The following is an 18957-nucleotide window of genomic DNA, read 5'->3' on the forward strand; positions in this document are numbered from 1 at the left end:
CACACACACACTGCTGAACACTCTTTCCTGGGATGCCCTCAACCTTCAGCCTTCTCTTTCCTCTCCCCACCAAGACTGAACACACCTCTTCTTGGTTCTCCCCACCCCTAAGTCAGTAGAGAGTTTGTTAGTGGGCTCCTTGAGACTGATGGCCTTTCTAACTCACCTGTTTTATGGTCTGGACCTTGGACACCATGGACACGCACTGAGTGGGTGTGGAACTGAGTTGAATGTGCTGGGCACAAGGCCCTGCAGTAGGCACTGGATACTTTCCTAGCCTTGTTGGCTATGCTCAATCCTGGGAGAGAGAAGTGAGGCTCAGAAGAAATGGCTACCAGTGGTAGAGCCAGGATGCAGATGCAGTTCTGCCTGCCTTCAGAAGCTCTTGGGCCTGCTCGATTCTGCTGTGCTGAACGCCTTGCCTTTGGTCCTTGCCTAGCCATCCTCTAGGCTCAGTGTGAAGGCTGTGGTCCTACTACTTTGAGTCTGAGGAAAGGTTTGGCTTCTAGGAAGCATAGAGCAGGCAGTGCTCAGCAAAGAGCTTTGGAGTGAGTGCAGACCATGAAGGAGGGGCAAGAAGTGGATGCGGAGGTCCACGAAATTGCCTTCTGTGTAATTGCCTCAAGATTACATTAATTAATTGTGCTTGAGCACAGTGATTGGACTTATAGAGATCACACCAGTGTAGGTGGGTAAGCTCATTCTCACTCTCTCTTCCAGAGGCTTTCACTCTTGGTGCCAGTGGAGCATCACTAAGTAGTCTTATCTTCTCTCTAGCTTTTTGCCTGTCCCAGTACTTTGCACCATGCCTGCAGCAGCTGCCTGTACCCTGCAAGGTGCGTTGCCATGTGTGCAGAAACATCAGGTACTTTATTGGGTTTGATTAAGTCTTTCTGATCTGAAGGATGGGAGTGGGAGTGGTACAAAAGTATTTCATTTTCTAGTGGCAGAAATACCTAGTTTTGCAAAGACTTTTTATGAACTTTCAAAAAGAGTTTATATATTTTTTTAAATTTTTTTTTGGTACTGGGATTTGAACCTAGGGGCACTTAACCACTGATCCACATGTGTAGCCCGTTTTATTTATTTATTTATTTATTTATTTTTTATAGTTTAATGTATTTTAATAGCAAACTTACAGGAACAGCACAGAAGACAGACATCATTAAAAACATGTACTTGCATGCAGGACAACTCAGTTAGAAAAGTATAGTGAATGGATGGAATCTACTGTATGATAAAAATGCTACAAACACCATTTAGTTGTCGTCAATAAGAAATTTACTTGTTTGGGCTGGGGATGTGGCTCAAGCGGTAGCGCGCTCGCCTGGCATGCGTGCGGCCCGGGTTTGATCCTCAGCACCACATACAAACAACGATGTTGTGTCCGCCGAGAAACTGAAAATAAATATTAAAAGGTTCTCTCTCTCTCTCTCTCTCTTAAAAAAAAAAAAAAAAAAAAAAGAAGAAATTTACTTGTTTAAAAAAATCCAAATGCTGGCATTGTCCAGAAAAATTTAACAGTTTTATTTATAATTGTTATAAAGTCGAACTGCTGAAACCTGTTCACTGAAACATTTTGACTTGCATTAATGCTTTACATCCCCGCATTTATATTAAAAATTCACACACAAATGAAAATGGAAAAACGGCCAATACCTGATTTCTGTCCCCTATTTTTCCACTCGCAATCATATACTTAGGTACCTTTTGACCCCATGGAAAAAAATATCTAACGTTCAGAACTACCAATAACAGGAAGAAGAGGAAAAAAAAATTTTTTTTGAGAATGAAATGTTTCCCATCAGTGAATTCTTAAGCATGTTCTCCACGTATGCGGCGTGCTAGTTGGATGTCTTTTGGCATAATTGTTACACGTTTGGCATGGATAACACACAGGTTGGTGTCTTCAAAAAGGCCAACCAGATAGGCCTCACTTGCCTCCTGCAAAGCACCAATAGCTGCGCTCTGGAAGCGCAGATCTGTTTTGAAGTCCTGAGCAATTTCTCGCACCAGACGCTGGAAGGGGAGTTTGCGAATCAGAAGTTCAGTGGACTTCTGATAACATCTAATTTCACGGAGTGCCACAGTACCAGGCCTGTAACGATGAGGTTTCTTCACCCCTCCAGTAGAGGGCGCACTCTTACGAGCGGCTTTTGTAGCCAGTTGTTTCCTGGGTGCTTTACCACCGGTCGATTTGTGGGCAGAGTCTGCTTTGTACGAGCCATGGTAGAAAGACCTCCTTACTTACCCCCCTTCTCCTTCAGCTGGAGCTCGGCGAGCTAGAGGCGGCGCTGGCGTTAGAGAGCGACTGCGGCGCGGCGGCGGCTGCGAACACAATTCCCGTTTTATTTTTTGAGACAGGATCTTGCTAAGTTTCTTGGGATCTCCCTGAGTTGCTGAGGCTGGCCTTGAACTTGTGATCCTCTTGCCCCAGCCTCCTCACGGGGTGGGGAGACCTTGAAAACCAAGAGGAGGGGTGTCCAGTCTTGGTGGGGAGAGGAAAGAGAAGACTGAAGTCTGAGGGCATCCCAGGAAAGCATTAAAAGTTGCTGGGGCCAGGCATGGTGGCACACTCCTGTAATCCCAGCGGCTTGGGAGGCTGAGACAGGAGAATCCTGAGTTCAAAGCCAGCTTTGGCAATGGCGAGGTGCTAATAAGCAACTCAGTGAGACCCTGTCTCTAAATAAAATACAAAAAAAAAAAAGGTTGGGGGTGCTGGGGATGTGGCTCAGTGGCTGAGTGCTCCTGAGTTCAATCCCTGGTACAAAAAAAAAAAAAAAAAAATCAGGTTACTGGGATAGAGGTGTTCTCTGCTATGCCCACCTAAAAAGAGGTAATATATTTTCATGGTTCAAAATTTAAAGATTACAACAAAATTTATGGTGGAAGCCTGTGTTTCACCACCTAGTAACCTGTCCTGGAAGAGTGAGTGTCAGCTTCCTATACTGTGTGGCCTACTCCCTACTGTCTCATACCTTGCTTTTTTTTTTTCTTTCTTTCTTTTTTTGGTACTGGGAATTGAACTCGAGGGCACTCAACCATTGAGCCACATCCCCAGCCCTATTTTGTATTTTTTTTAGAGACAGTACCTCACTGTTGCTGAGGCTGGCTTTGAACTCATGATCCTTCTGTCTCAGCCTCCCAAGCTGCTGGGATTACAGGCAGGCACCAAATGTCTTTTTTTTTTTTTTTTTTTTTTTTGTACCAGGGATTTAACCCAGGGGTGCTTTACCTCTGAGCTACATTGCCAACGGATTTTTTTTTTTTTTTTTTTTAATTTGAGCTAGGGACTCCTTAAGTTGCTTAGGGCCTCACTAAGTTGCTGAGGCTGGCTTTGAACTTGCAATCATCCTGACCCCACCTCCGGAGTTGCTGTTACTACAGATGTGCGCCACCATGCCTGGCTTGCTTTTGTCCTATGACAAAACGTAGGTCCCCAACATTTTCCCCCCCAAAATGTCCCCAATCCTTCTTAAAGCTGCATATACCTGTGTTGTGAACTCTTGGGTTTTCTTTTTTGACACTTTAAAAATATTTTATTGCATGTAGCCAGCATACTTCAACAGTGTGCTTATGCATGTCAGGAACCCAGTGAGCACAGTGACTCTCTGTTGCACAGCATAGGTGCAGTCCCTCTGTCCACAGGGGTGTTGATTCTCTGTAGGTTTGGAGTCTTGTCCCCACTTGCCTCTCTCCCCCAGCCCTCCTTGCCTCTTTGCAGATGGTGATCTTTTGCATACTTCTTGCCTAGCAGGGTGCCCCAACAGACCTGGGGCTGTAAAGAGCCTGGTAATTCAGGGAATGAGAGAGGCTGAGGAGGTCAGTGTTTGTGTACTTACATACCTGGCTATACCTGGCTGTTCTTGCTGGCATCCTGCAGGTCCCAGGTAAATGTGTCAGTGACTCACCTTGCTCCTGATTCTGATGACATCCTGTGCTCATGCACTTGTGAGTTGCTTTCTGGCTTTACAGAAGAGCTGTATGGCAGAAATCGCCACACCCTCTTCCCCTCAGAGTCAAGGATTGACCCAGGACCTGTGTCTGCTAGGCTAGTGCTTTGCTATTAATCTAAGTCTCCAGCTCACACCACGTTTTTTTTTTGTTTTTGTTTTTTTTTTTGAGCAGAGGGTACCGGGGGCACTCGGCTACTGAGACATATCCCCAGCCCTGTTTTGTATTTTATTTAGAGACAGGGTCTCACTGAGTTACTTAGTGTCAAGGCTGGCTTTGAACTCCTGATTCTCCTATCTCAACCTCTTGAGCTGCTGGGATTACAGGCGTGTACCACCGTGCCCGGCTGCACCACTATTTTTAATATGATTTTGTTGTTGGTATCCAAGTCTCCTTCTGAGTTGGAACCTGTTGAGGTGAGATGATCACTTTCTAAGCCATGAAATAAATACCACAGTGAAATTTTCACTCCTTTTTCCTGCTCCAATGGGACCCGTGCCTCCTCCAGCCTGTTGAGTTAGACTCCTCCTTCATATTGGCATGGCTTTATTGGGGACACCCCCCCCCCAGCATCTTTTAGAAGCGGAGGCTGCTTCAATAAGATTTTAAATGCCACTGACTAGCATTTTGCACAGATCCCAGTGAGGCCACACCCTGTCCCCTTTCTTGGGAGCTCCCCATTTTTGTAAACCAGATCCCTCTCCTCAGATCTCTCTGTGCCATTGTGGGGAGGGGCAGAGTGCTGGTTTAGCTAAAGGGGGTGGTGTGAGGACAGTCCCTGTTCCCCAGTGGAGAAATGCCTGGTGAAGGGGCAGCTTTGCTCTGGAAGCTAAGTGTGTGACTGGGCTGAACCCTGGACTCTTCACCTCATTTAATCCTCATGTCTCCTTTTTTGGGGAGTGCATAACAGCTGAGGGAACAGCTTCTGAGGGGCCTCATGGGCAGGTGGCAGGAGCTGAAGGGGATGGGGCCAGTCTGCATGCCAAAAAAACAGGTGCAAGTCTGTGGAGGGACGTGAAGACACAGCATAGGTGATCCATTTGTGCTTTCAAAAGGTGACTCTCAGTAGATGGTGCCTGGGACCTGAGGATGTCTTTTGAGTCGTTAGGTGTAGTTAAGGCCCCTGGGAAATATGGCAGGAATGAGGCCTGTTGGATGGTTGTGAGGGCACCGCCCCTCCTCAGGGCTTACAGAGGAGCTTCCTGCCTTTCAGAAGGAGGCATTGTTGGTGGTGGTCTGTGGAAATTGCCTGCAGCCTTACACACCTGCCTGCTGCAGCTGGAGGAAGATTGGAGTGGGCATGTGGGTGGAAGTGAGTGGTGAGGTGAGATAGCTTGGCACTGGGCCACCTGTGCAGTGTGGGGGAGGGATGACATGCACCAGGTTAACAGATATGCATGGGTGTGCAGAGATCTAAAATCTAAGGTTGCCCTGTGTCCCTGTGCAAGGGTGATGGTTGAAGGCAGGGAACATAGGTACAGCACTGTTTGCACTGGGGGCTGGCTCAGGCAGCTGCCGGTGAACTGGCCTCTGAAAGTGTTCTGGATCTCTCTTGGGTCAGAAACTGCCTGGAGGTTAACAGCTGCCTCTCCCTAATGCTGCCAGTAGAGTGCTTTTCCTCCTTATGACAAAGGGGTTTATTCTTCAGCTGAAGGGCCCTGCACTGGGGATGGGAAACAAGGGAGTCTGTTCTGTGGGGCTTTTTTGGAAGTATCCTCAGGCGCTTCCTCCATGGCAGGCACTCATCTCCCCTGTAGGCTGTCCCCAGCTCCCTGTCTTTCTCAAGGACTTGATGGGGTGCTGCTCCTCCCCCACCCCATGCTCTGAGACCCCACCTTCCATTGCCCCTTCTCCTGTAGAGACCCTACCCTGGCTAGAGTCTGCTTCCCCTGAGCGCAGCAGCTCTGTATGGATGCCTTTGTGTCAGATTTGCCTCCCTACAGACATGCATTGGGCTGCTTTACTTGCCAGCAAATATGCATTGAGCACCTACTCCATGCTGGATAAGGCTCTGTGAGTGTGGAGTGATTGCCCACCCCTGCCCTCCTGGTGAGGAGAGGAGGGGGTGGATAGAGCCTACCCTGCAGATACAGAATAAAGTAGTGAGTGCTCTGGAGATAGCACTGGGGAGCTGGGTTGAACAAGCATGAGGACTTCTGGTGACTTTGTGAGAAGAGGAAGCTTAATTGCAGCAGCCCTGGTCCCATGGCAGTTGTCAGTCAGGTGTGACTGCTGCATGACCCAGCGTTCAAGGCTGAGGGGTAGGCTGACTCATTGGGTCACACAGCTCAGGAAGGGAGGAATAGTTCCATGTGTGTGGGGTCCCTAAAGTACATGTCTGTGGGGAGCTTCCAGACCCCATCAGGAGGACAGCACAGGTTAGAGGGCCAGAGGGTCCAAATGAATGGGTTCCGTACCATCTAGCTTGGTGCCCTTTGGTGTGCTCTCACTGTGCCTGCTTGGAAGTGAACTTTGCTTCTGTGATAAGCAGACCTTGCCTGGATTCAGCTGCCAGCTGGGCCAGGCTCAGGCTTCCCATACCTGCTGGCCTGTTCAAAGCCCCTGATTGCAGCTTCTTTTTTATTTGTAGAGACTTGTTTTGGGGTTTTCAACCTCTTATCTACAAAAGATAATATATTCAAGACACTTTTAAAATTTAAAAAATCTGTCAAAAGTCATGGTCTGTTGTGTGAGTATTAGCTTTGAGTTTTGATGTGTTTGTCTGTACCACTGTCATGCAGACTTGGGTAGTACTGAGGGTACTCTGGTGTCTGCTCCTGTCCTGCTGGCCCCTGTTGTCTTGGTGAGGAGCACCTTTTGTGCTTAGTCTCCCAAATCACAAAAATCTGGGAGCCAGTCACTCAGGCTTCCCCTTATCACACACTCGTACCCAGTTGCTTCTGTGTAGGTGTCCAATCCATTCCCTAGACCCTCTGAGGCTCTGCGCCTCTTTGCTTCTGAGCCTTCCCTCCTGAGAGCATTCTGTTTCCCTATCCTTCCTTCCCATGCCAGCCAGCTGGCTCCCCAGAGACATGCAGCTCTTTTTCAGCAAGATGCAAACCTTGTGAACTCAAGTTCCTGCTGCCATGTCCTTAGTATCTTCTGGGTGCCTGGGATTGTTACCTGGTTTAATTGCTTAAGTCCCCTACTGATGGCAAAATCAGATATTAAAGGGATTGGCTCTCCTGACTCAAAGTTGATTTCTTATAAATATGAATAGAAATTGTCTTGGACAATGAAAGCATTTCTGACATGGGTTCCATTATAACCACAGCAGAAACACAAGAAAGAAAATGATGAAATCCCTTGTTTTCTTTTGTGAAAGTTTTTGTAGTTTTATTTTGATATAATTTCAAATTTAATGAAAAGTTGCCAGACAAAAAAGTGACACGATGACCTTCATCCAAATTTACCAACTGTTTATCTGTGTCCCATTTGTGTGCCATCAGTTCTCTCTCATATATGCGTATTTTTTCCTGAACCCTTCCTTAGAAGAGTAAATTGAAGATTATTATATCCCTTTACTCCAAATATATCAATCTATTGCCTAGGAACAAGATGATTCTCTTATATAATCACAGTATAGGTATCAAATCAGGAAAGTTAGCATTAATCCAAGGCAGTTTTCAAACACAATTAGTCTTTTCTCTTCTCATGGCTCAGCATGTAGCTCAGGATCACAGTTTGCATTTGTTGCATCTCTGTGGTCTGCCTCTGATCTGGAACAGTCCTCTGTCACTCATGATAAGTGTTGTTGGAGTGTAGATTTCGTTTTTACCTAGAGGCCCTTAGTGTGGATTGGTGGGCTTGGGGCACACCCTTGGTTGCTATGTGCTGGCATGTCAGGTGGCCTCATAGCACCAGATCAAGTCCAAGTCCTCATATTGGTGATGTCAGCTGTGAGCACTTGGCTAAGGTGGTGTCCCCAGGTTCTCCAGTGTAACAAGAATGGTTTTTACTTTTGTAACTCATAATTTGTAGGTGTTTCAAGCTGTGTAAAGATCCCATTCCTCATCCATCTTTGACCACCAGTTCAGCACCAATTGCTCACTTCCTGACCCCACTAGTGATTACTAGCATGTGGTTAGGGCCTTCTAAGAGTCCCCTGTTGTTTATGTGTTTATTTACTTATATCTCTCTGGGCCATGGATTTCTGTTTTAATGGGTTCTAATCCATATTCTCATTATTTTGATGATAACTGTTCCAGAATCGGTCAATAGGGTCCCCTTTAAGCTGGCTGCTGTTTCTGTTAGGGCCCATGTTTCTCAAACAGCCAAGTGCTACAGGATCACCCTATGCTTTCTAGTGATGCTTTGAAATGTCTGTTTTAATAACTATACCAATACAGTGCATTCCAAAACATGGTTTGTGTGGACTACCAGTTGGGAGTTGTGGTTTTGGGGGCTTTTGTTTGCTGTTCTTGGGAGAGAAGACATGACCATCACATGAGTGCCTTTCCTTTTATGACACTTGACAACTCTGTAAGTAGATAAATACAGATTAACCTTGCAGAGAACTGAACTGAGCTGGAGGCTAAGTACTAAAGCAGCTGCTATTCTTAGAAACACTGTGCACCTCAAATTCCAATTCATATAACAGCCTTGTTGATCATGGGTTGGTGTCCCTTTGTTAAACATAAGAAATTGGGGTTAAGAGAGGCTAATGTATAGGTCCAGTGTCACATAGCTAATGAATGGTTGAGCCAGGGTTTTAATTCAGTCCATATAACATGTTTCCCTACTCCAAACTGTAGAATATACACAGATAACAGTTAAATAACAAAACGTTCATTGCTGGTTTCAGGACTTTCTCTTGCTTCATAGTTCTGTCTGATGAGTTAAAAAGTATGTGGCTCACCACATCATCCCTCTCCAGTAAAACTTGACTTTTTTTTTTTTTTTTTTTAATCAGAATCATTTGGCTGTCCTAATGTCTCTTTAAATACCCAGACGTTCCTTAACCCTTTTATTTTCTTCCTATAGGAATTTGCTTGCTAGAAAACAAAATGCACGACTTGACAAACAAAATGACTCGGGATGGAAGTTATTTGGAAAAGTGCCACTCCGAGAGAATGCTCAGAGAGAGCCAAAGAGAATGCAAAAGGTACACCAGATTCAACCCAAAAACAGGCTGTCGTATGTACGGCATATGTGCACGAACCCTGCAGAAACAACTATTGCTGAGGCTTGGAAATCAGAAAACTCTTCGTATTGTTTGCATGCTAAGTTCCTAAAAAAGCTAAGTCTGTATCAGAGTGTGGATGAATTTCGCCCTTTTTATTTCTTATAGCTTGTCACATGCACATAGGGAAGTTGAGTGAACAGAGTTGAGCTTCAGATATTTGTAACTTGATTAAATTTAATCATGTTTTTTCACTAACAACTGCAAACTTATTTATCATCAGATTTTTTGGTTTGATATTAAAGCATTCTCCCATGGGTTTCTTGGGCTTAAATCTTTTCCAGTGTGACTCTGGAATGGAAGGCTAGGCTGTCATCTTCCTAGGCTCGATAGGACCCCTTCCTTGCTCACTCTGAAGTTACCCACTTCCACATTGGGGTCAAGCCAGGCCTGCAGCACTCTCCCCTCCTTGCTGCATTGGTCCTCCCCATAGGAGTCATGCCAGCAGCTGCAGACATGTGCTCATCTTTGCAAGGGGGGGGGGGCGCTCATGCACAGATGAGGCGTGCTTGTGGTCTGGGTAACCTTGACAGGTAGCCCCGCAACTACTTCTAGGCCCCAATGTAGCCATTTTGGCATCCTGACAGTGTGCTGTTGGCCCAGTGCTGTGACATTATCCCCAGCCACCTTCTTTCTCCAACCTGATGTTTGTCAAGGCAACACTGTTGAGGACAACTACATGCATGATCTCAGGATTGACACTGGGTTTAGAGGAGGGATAGGTACCTGTGCTCAGGAGTAGCCCTCTGGAAATGATCCCAGGGCAGGTTTTCGAGGAGCTCAGGTGTGTGGAAAGGAGGCAAGGCCTCCCAGAAAGCCTCCCACACAGGCACAGAGTTGTGGCAGAATCATTATGGGGATCTTGTACTGACTGATTGTGATGTGCTAGTTTTAAATGGTTCCAGTTGTGTTTCTAGTTCCTTTAAAACTGGGATTGACTCTGTGAGGAAGGATTGTTATCCTTAGTTTACCAAAGAAGCAGAGACGCAAAGGCCAAAAGACTTATGCAGGGCCACGCAGCTAGGAAGTTGCAGAGCTAAAATGTGACCTCAGGTAGTCCGGCACCAGGGACTCACTGCAGGCAGGGCTGGGCAGGCAGTGGGTAGCATGAACTGGGGAAGCAGCAGGAGGAGGCTGTCCCCAGTGCTGGTGTGCTTGGTGCCTGCCTCCTACCCGAGGGTTCTCTGTTGGTAAGGAATGACGAACTCACCCTGGCAAGTCCAGGTGAGAGAAGGCAGGGTCTGGCCTAGTGCTGAGGTCATGATGGGGTGCAGTGATGGCCCCTGTGACTACCGGACAGATGGGCAGATGACCTGCTGGATGTGGGAGAGGCTGAGGCACAGCCTGGTGTTGGCCTCTATAGTCTAACCTCGGCCAACTGTCCTGAATGCTGTCCACCATTCCCCGTGCTAATTGTCTAGACCTGGAATTCACCTTTGTGATTGTGGTATTTTAGTTTGTAGGCTTATCATAAGCCACATTTTGTAGGCTTATCAAGCAAGCATAAAATTATAAGTTTGTATGCAAAACCCAGATGCAAATTTCTTAGGAGACTAAGTAGTAACACTGTTGTAAGGTTTTTAAATACATCTGCACTTTAAGCAAAAGTAAGTTATACAGATGAGACATTCCCATCACTTTTAATATCTGTTGCCTCATATTTGAATTTCTCATTTAGTACCCTGGATTATCTGTTCATTTTTGTTTTAAGGTGAACGTGTTCTTGACCTCAAAGGGGTTTTTTTGTTGTTATTTTCTTTTTTTGAATTGAAATGATCAGGCCAGCTGATTGTGTGGTAACACAGTACTGTACAGAAGACCATCTGGCTTCAGTCATCAATAATAAAGAATGTCATTATACCTGCATGAGTCATCCAGCCCCGCCGAAGATCTGCTTGCTTGTGCTTTGTGTGTCTCATCTCTCATGCCGTGCTCCAGGTTGACAAAGTCAGGGAGGAGTAAAGTGAGGGGCCTGTTGCTGTGAGAAGGCTTCTGGGCACCAGGCCTGAGCGTTGCTGTTATAAATATGAACTCTCTCAGCCCCACTGTGGAGAGGCGGGGATGGGCCTTGAGCATCTACATTTGTGATCTAGAATGGAGATGATAATGTGTTAGGTCTAAAGCATATTCATAAGGTGTTCAGGAAACTCTTAATTCCTTTTCCTTCTTTGAGAACTTTTATTTTTTTAAATTAATTTCTTTTCTTTTTTTTTTTTTTTTTTTGAGAAAAGCAGCATCACATGGTGATTTAGGAACATGAGCTTTAGGGCCAGACTGCCTGGGTTTGCATCCCAGCGCCGCCACAGTTGAGCTGTGACTTTGGTCAAGTTACTTAACCTTTCTGAGCCTTAATTTTCCTCATCTCTAGAATTGGGAGAAAAATAATATCTACCTTTAAGGTGGTGAGGATTAGATGAGTAAATATACATCATGCGTTCAGAATAACAATGAAGGAAGTAAGTGCTGGAAAAGTGTTCACCATTAGTACCATTTCTTTCTCCTGACAAGATAGTCACAAACAAGAGAAAGTGGAACTGTAGTGTGAGAAGGAGCCTGAGCCATTTATTTGCTGCTTCTACAAATACCAGGCCTCTTGGGACCAGCTCTTTTTTTTGCCTGGGATGCTGGAAAAGCAAAAGCAGTTGTATTTGAGATGCCAAGCTGAGGGACTGGTATACACCAGCCAGGAGTTTTGGACTTGATTTCCAGCATCACCTCTTTTTGTCTGTATGACCTTATGTGTTGTTTCTTCTTGGTTTTCTCGTCTGCCAAATAGTCATTACCACACCTACTTACTGGATTGCTGGGACTGATGAAAGTGGAAATGTATGTGATATATTTCTGCCCAGAGTCTAGCACAGTATATGGCTCAGAATTAGTCAAGAAGAGGTTCTCACAACTTTTAGTTAATAAATAAATAGACTCAGTTTTTGATGTAGATGCTGTATGTGCTTTGTCCAGAGCACACCTGACCTCGTTCTAACTGGGCCATGTTCTTACTTGGGCCTTATAGACTTCAGTTGGGGTAATGTTAATGTATTACTTTCAGTTATCTTTTCAAACTTCATAAAAATTTTGAAACTTATGTTTTCTATTAATTTTAATTATGATTTCAGAGAGATTTCCTTAGCAGGGAAAATTAAAATCACCAGTGGTAAGAGAGTCACACTAAAGCCATAGTTCCCTACCCACCCACCCCATAACTTTATTTACTTATTTTTTCATGTGGTGTTGAGAATCAAATCCAGTACCTCACATGTGCTAGGCAAATGGTCTACCATTGAGCCATAACCTCAGCCTTAAAGCTGAGTTCTTGAAGTCCAGACAGGCATGCCATTATTAGCTGGCATTTGTGAGAAATGCACATTCTCAGGGCTTCAGCCACCTCCCTCTCCTCAAACACAGCACACACACACACACACACACACACACACACACTCTCACACTGGGGCTGGGGCCCACAGGTAATTCTTATGCATGCTAAAATCTGAAAATCAGTGCTGTGCAAGAAGGGAATATTGGATTTGGGAATAAAATAGTCGTTTTCACCTTTACTTAGTTAGCTCTGGGCTAAGGGGGCCAGAGCACACCAGCATACAAATTTTGCTAACTGCTGGTGAATTGGAGTTCTTGAGAATAAAGGTGGGGAGAAAGAGAACTGCCTTGAGGCCTCCAGCCTTTGGGTTTGTATGCACCAGGGCTCTGACCAGATTGGCAGGGATGGTGACACTGCCTTGGAAGTGCTGTCCTTTGTCTTATAAATAAAAGGAGGCTGTCTTTCTTGGATTCCTTGGTTCTTGCTGCACAGTTCAGAGCCACTGAGTAGATTCATCCTGGGATCACAGTGAAGTACAGGACTTCCTTGGCTGTTGCCTTCACTGGATCAAGCAAAGAAATTTTAACAAATAGATCCAATAATTAGTTGCAATTGTGATAAATGTGGAGAAGTCCAGAGTGCAGTGAACACAGAGGAGTTTTTGAACCACTGAGAACATTTCTTTGAAATCAAGTTTTTCAAGTAACTGCCAATTACCCTGTGCAATGGTCAGTTCTTAGCCCTTGTTTTCTGGACTCATCAGCAGCTAACCCCTTTCTTTCCCTCCAGATGGCTCATCCTTCCTCTTCCCAATCCTGTAAATGTTGGAATGCCTCTCAGGTACTTCCCAGTCCATGGTCACTCCCTATGTCATTTCTGCTGGACCTGAGTCTTCATAGGCCAGACCTACACGGGAGCCCTATGCTTGTCTTCAGTCAGGACTCTACCCCTGAACTGCAAATCCAGGCATCTAGCTGCCTAAAAGACTGTAAGAAGACCAAGTAAAAAGCAAATGTGAAGCTTTGTAATTCAAGCAGATGTCAGAGGCTTGGGGCTGGGAACATGATTCAATGGACTTTGTGAATCTTTTAGACAACATTGTGTACACAGACTTAAGGAATGGGCACTATTGTGAGAAAATGAGGCTGAGCAGTCCTGGTTGGGCTCAGAGACAGCCATTGACAGGGGCAGTGATGGCTGCAGGAAAGGACAGGCTGGTAGATTTCAGTATCCTGGATCTGACTCTTGTCATGGGAGCAGAGGCGAGTACATGGCCTGTTGGTTTGGGCTCATATGACGGGGAGTGTCTTGGATGGCCTAGAATTTCAGGTTAGCTCTTAGATCTTAGAACTTCAGAAGGTGGCTAATCCAAGGGAACTTGAACTGACATTCAGTCTCCTCATCTAGGATCTTTCTGGGTGACTCACAAAGTCACAGAACATCACAAATTGCAGATAGTGTAGATCAGGGTGGTCAGTATGAGTAGCTGGCTTTGGACCTAGAGGAGAACTACAATAAAACTATTTTCACTTTCATAAGCCCTTACACCTTTGGAAGGTGAGCTTCAGTGAGCTTACAGAGACAGAGCAGGTCCCAGTTTCTGGCACTATGGAGTTGTGCACATTCCATTTGCCTCCCTAATGAAGCTGAGAAGCTGAACGGAGTACATGAAGCAACTGTCTGGGTGCTGGAAGGTACTTGGCAGCAGTGGACAGTGGAGGACCAGGGTTCCCAGCACTGCTGAAGTGATACAGAGTTCAGCGATTTTTTTCCCCCTCTGATATCCCCCAACCTGAACTTGGGCAGCCCTAAATCCAGAAAGGGGTGCTCAGGTGGGCACAGTACCAGGAAAAGCCCTGGTGTGTGAGATCTGAGGAGGCACTAACACTCAGGCAAAAGCCCTGCTTGTCATTGTCCTTCCCCTGTGCTATTGCACCCCAGCTCCGAGACAGTCTTTAAAAAAAAAAAGAGAGAGAGAGAGAGAGAGAGAATTTTAATATTTTATTTTTCGGCGGACAAAACATCTTTGTTTGTATGTGGTGCTGAAGATCGAACCTGGGCCGCACGCATGCCAAGCGAGAGCGCTACCGCTTGAGCCACATCCCCAGCCCCCCAGACAGTCTTAAGGCAGCAGCAGTGGGGACTGGAGCCCTTAGGACAAGGAACTGATGAAAATAGCTTTCTTCCCCAGAAGGTGGGTGAAGCCCCAGCACTTTATCCTGTCTTGTCTCCACCTGGTCCCAATGAAGAAACAGTTGTGGTAAAAAGTGTGTGGCTAGAAAACCTGAACCGAGGAGACCTAGGGAACCAGAAAATGTTAGGGAATTGCAGGGAGGAGAAGCATAGGAAAGTGATCCTTTAAAGTTTTTAGAACTCCTGGACTTCCTACCATGTTGTGGGAGTGTGGTTCTCACCCGAAGTGGTATTTGTAGACTGAAGACTGAACTTCATGGATCCCAGACTGGTTACTGGGTAACGCACACATGGGATAGATTGAAAAAGTACTGAGAATGTGGCTGAGTATGGAAACACAACTCTAAGAAGGCTAGCTGGAACTTGGGTCTGGAATCCAGCTGGATCATTTACCAAAATAAAAAATGTCAATGTTTAGACAAGATCCAGACTCTAAAATAATACAATATTCAAAACATCTGGAAGGCAGTTCAGAATTACCTGGCTTATGAAGAACTACAGTTATCTTTTTTTAAAAAAATACTTTTTAGTTGTAGTTGGACACAATACCTCTGTCAGTGCTCCTCTCTAGACACAGGAAGAGCTGAATGCCACCATCAGCTAGCTGGGTCTAACTGGCCCAAAGGCATCCCAGCCTCCACCAGCAGCAGAGCACATGTTCCAGGTACACTAGGGTAGACCAGGTCCTGGGCAGGGAGAGATTGGAACATTTTGAAAGAACTAAGATGCTACAAATTGAACTCTCTGACCACAGTGGATTATACTAGAGACAGTGACAGAAAGATGACAAGGATGCCTCCAGAAACTTGGAGGTTAAACAAGTGACAAAAAAAAGTAAAAAAGTAAAAAAGTGACAAACTTGTAAATGAGTTATGCGTTAATGAGAAAGTCAAAAGGAAAACTACAAAATATTTTTTTTAATTATACATGGACACAATACTTTATTACATTTATTTATTTTTATGTAATGCTAAGGATCGAACCCAGTGCCTCACATGTATGAGGCAAGCGCTCTGTCACTGAGCCACAACCCCAGCCCCCTACAAAGTATTTTGAAATACTTTCTAGGATGCAATGTTTAGAAAGAAAATTGATAGCATTAAAATTCTTATATTACAGGGCTGGGGTTATGGCTCAGTGGTAGAGTGCACACCTAGTGCAGATGAGGCACTGAGTTTGATCCTCAGCACCACATAAAATAAATAAAAGGTATTATATCCAACAACAACTAACTAAATAAAAATTCTTACAAGACGAAAGGTCTCACACCAGTAATCTAAGTTTCCATCTTAAGAAGACATGAAAGGGCAAACTCAAAGCAAGCAAATAATAAACATAGAAACATAAATAATGAGGTTAAGACAAGAAAATGGTAGTGGAGCCAAGAGCTGGTTCTTTGAACTGATCAGTAAAATTGATCAAACTCTATAGTGTACTGACAAAAGAACTAAGTTTTCAGTAAAAGAAATGAAAAAGTGAGGGATACCACTGTGGACCACACATAAATGAAAAGGATAAGAGAATGTTTTGGATAGCTCTCTCTACATAAATATGACACCTTACATGAAATGGTCCATTTCTTTGAGAATTACAAATCATGTAGGATGAAATAGATAACCAGAGTGATCTTTCAATTACTTAAAGGCAAGTAGTAGTTAAAAACCTTCCCCAAAAGACCTCCAGGCCGACATGGTTTCACTGATGAATTCTACTGAATATTTATAGAAAAAATTATAATTTTAGAAGAGGGAAGACTTCCTGACTCATTTTATGTGGCTGGTATTACCCTGATAACTAAACCAAACAAATAGAGTACTAAAATAAGACAAACTGCAGCCCAGCATCCCTTAAGACCACACACATGAGGTCCTCAATACAGTATTAACAAATTGGATCCAAGAATACGTTAAAAAAGCAATACACATGACTAAGAGATGTTTATCCTGGGAACACAAGGCTGGCTCAGCATTTGAAACCAGTCAGTATGATTTGCCACAGTGCTAAGCTAAAGAAAACCACATGAGTCTATTAGTTGAGGCAGACAAAGCATTTGATACAATTCAGTATCCATTTCCAATAAACCATCTCAGCAAGGATAGTAGAAGAGAGTCTCCTAAACCTGGCAGAGAACATCTTCAAAAATAGCTTTTGCTATAGCCCAACTGAAAGCTCATTTGCCACTGGTGGGAGTGCACAGTGGTGTAGCCAATCTGGAAGAGCAGTTAGGAATTAAACAACAACAAAAAAGTTTTGGAAGTGGGATGGAATGCAGGAGCACTCTACCACTGGACTTCATCCCCAACCCTTTTTGAGACTTGGCCTTGCTAAATTGCTAAGGCTGGCTTTGAATTTGTAATCTTCCTGCCTCAGCCTCCCTAGTTGCTGGGATTACAGGTGTGTAACACTGTGCCCAGCTAGATATTACTTAGACAGTGAAGTATATGCAGTTGTCTTTTGGTATCTCTGGGAGATTGATTCTGGGGCCCCCTGCAGATCCCAAATCCTCAAGATACTCAAGTCCTTTAATGAAATGGTATGATATTTGCACATAAGCTGACGTCTTCCTGTAGACTTTAAACCATATCTAGATTACTTAACATACTTCATACTATATAAATGCTGTGTAAATAATCTTGCGCCATGTTGTTTAGGGAATTATGACAAATGCCGTGCAGATGCAGGGTTTTTTCCAAGAATAGTTTTGGTTGGCGGTTGGTTGAATTGTTTGATCAGGAACTTGCAGATATGGAGGTCTGACTGTACCTTAAATTAGCCCAGCAATCCTGCTCTTCAGATTTCAGCATAGAGAAATGAAAATTTATGCTGATACAAGATCTACATGGGTGGTCGGCCAGTCCCCTTTGTCTCCTTCTGCCCCCACTTCATTCTGGCCTCATCGGCTTGCTATTTTCTCTAGACCTGTGTCCCTGCCCTTGCCTGGTCTTTATAGGGCCAGGTGTCAGCTCAGTTGGTGTCTTCTCAGGTTCCCCTGAGCACCCAGTCTAAAGGGACCCCGTGCCCACATGCTCAGTCTTTTGCAGGCTTCTGGGTCTTTTTTTTCTTTTATTAATTTTTATTTTTTATTAGTTGCTTGAGACAATACAATGATCTTGACATATCATACATTTGATTCAAATGGGGTCTGAATTCTCATTTTTCCACGTGTACAGATTGCAGGATCACATTGGTTATACAGCCACGTTTATACATACAGCAATACTAGTGTCTGTTGTATTCTGCTGCCCTCCCTATCCCCCCTCCCATCACCTCTCTCTACCTAGTCTACTGTGACACATTTCTCTCTCTCTCTCTCTCTTTTTTTCCTTCCCCCCATACCATAATATATGTATATTGTATAACGATGAGGGTCTCCTTCCATCTTTGTGCAATTCCCCTTCCCCCTCCCATTCCCTCCCACCTCTCTTCCCTCATGCTCTTCCTCTCTACTCTGTTTTGAGTCACCTCCCTTATATCAGAGAAGACATTCAGCATTTGTTTTTTAGGGATTGGCTAACTTCACTTAGCATAATCTGGTCTAATGCCATCCATTTCCCTGCAAATGCCACCATGATTTTCTTATTTTTTTAGTGCTGAGTAATATTCCATTGTGTATAAAGGCCACATTTTTTTTTTTTATCCATTCATCTATTGAAGGGCATCTAGGTTGGTTCCACAGTCTAGCTATTGTGAATTGTGCTGCTAAGAACATCGATGTAGCTGTGTCCCTGTAGTTTGCTCTTTTTAGGTCTTTTGGGTATAGTCTGAGAAGGGGAATAGCTGGGTCAAATGGTGGTTCCATCCCAGCTTTCCAAGGAACTTCTGGATCTTTTCTGCACCGCACTTGTCTTCACCGAAATCCTGCCCATGTTCACTGCTTCACTGCCTATCTCTCAAGCCCGTCAGCATGTAGTCAGGAGGCTGAGGCCCAGACCTTGCGTCTTGTCAGTATCTGACTTCAGGGGATGGCTAATTTGTAATCTACCACTTGCCATTTTATTGATATTGTTTTATTCTTCTTTCTATGGCATCATATACATTTCCCTATAGGCTTACATATTCTCCCATGATTTCATTTCTACTTACTAAGTAATGATCGTTGGGGTTCCTGTCTCATGGTTTACCAGCCAGTCCTCTCAATTGAGCACTGAAGTTGTTTCTTCAATAAGCATTTGATCCCTGTGATTCTGGTGGCATGTAATAAGATTGGGTTTGTGGTTTGCTTGGAGGCCGCAGTGAACAAATGAATTAGTCTTGCCTCCCTGACCTCCAGTGTGAAGATGGTGATATTAAAGATAAACCAGATCAGCATGTG

The 18957-nt window shown here is 44.5% G+C and overlaps 1 protein-coding gene and 1 pseudogene across 4 annotated transcripts in view; one reads left to right on the forward strand and one right to left on the reverse strand.

The window, feature by feature from the left end:
- Window positions 1–18957, forward strand: part of Tbc1d14 (TBC1 domain family member 14) — a 103645-nt gene that overhangs the window by 36900 nt on the left and 47788 nt on the right. For all 4 annotated transcript variants that reach the window (XM_077803232.1, XM_077803230.1, XM_077803231.1 and 1 more), the window contains exon 3: window positions 8938–9058. In XM_077803232.1, coding sequence (XP_077659358.1) covers window positions 8938–9058 — 121 coding nt within the window. The remainder of the gene's footprint in view (window positions 1–8937; window positions 9059–18957) is intronic.
- On the reverse strand, window positions 1692–2327 carry LOC113187497 (histone H3.3A-like; annotated as a pseudogene).

This window comes from Urocitellus parryii, chromosome 10 (genome assembly GCF_045843805.1).
Source record: "Urocitellus parryii isolate mUroPar1 chromosome 10, mUroPar1.hap1, whole genome shotgun sequence".
NCBI classification, from domain to species: domain Eukaryota; kingdom Metazoa; phylum Chordata; class Mammalia; order Rodentia; family Sciuridae; genus Urocitellus; species Urocitellus parryii.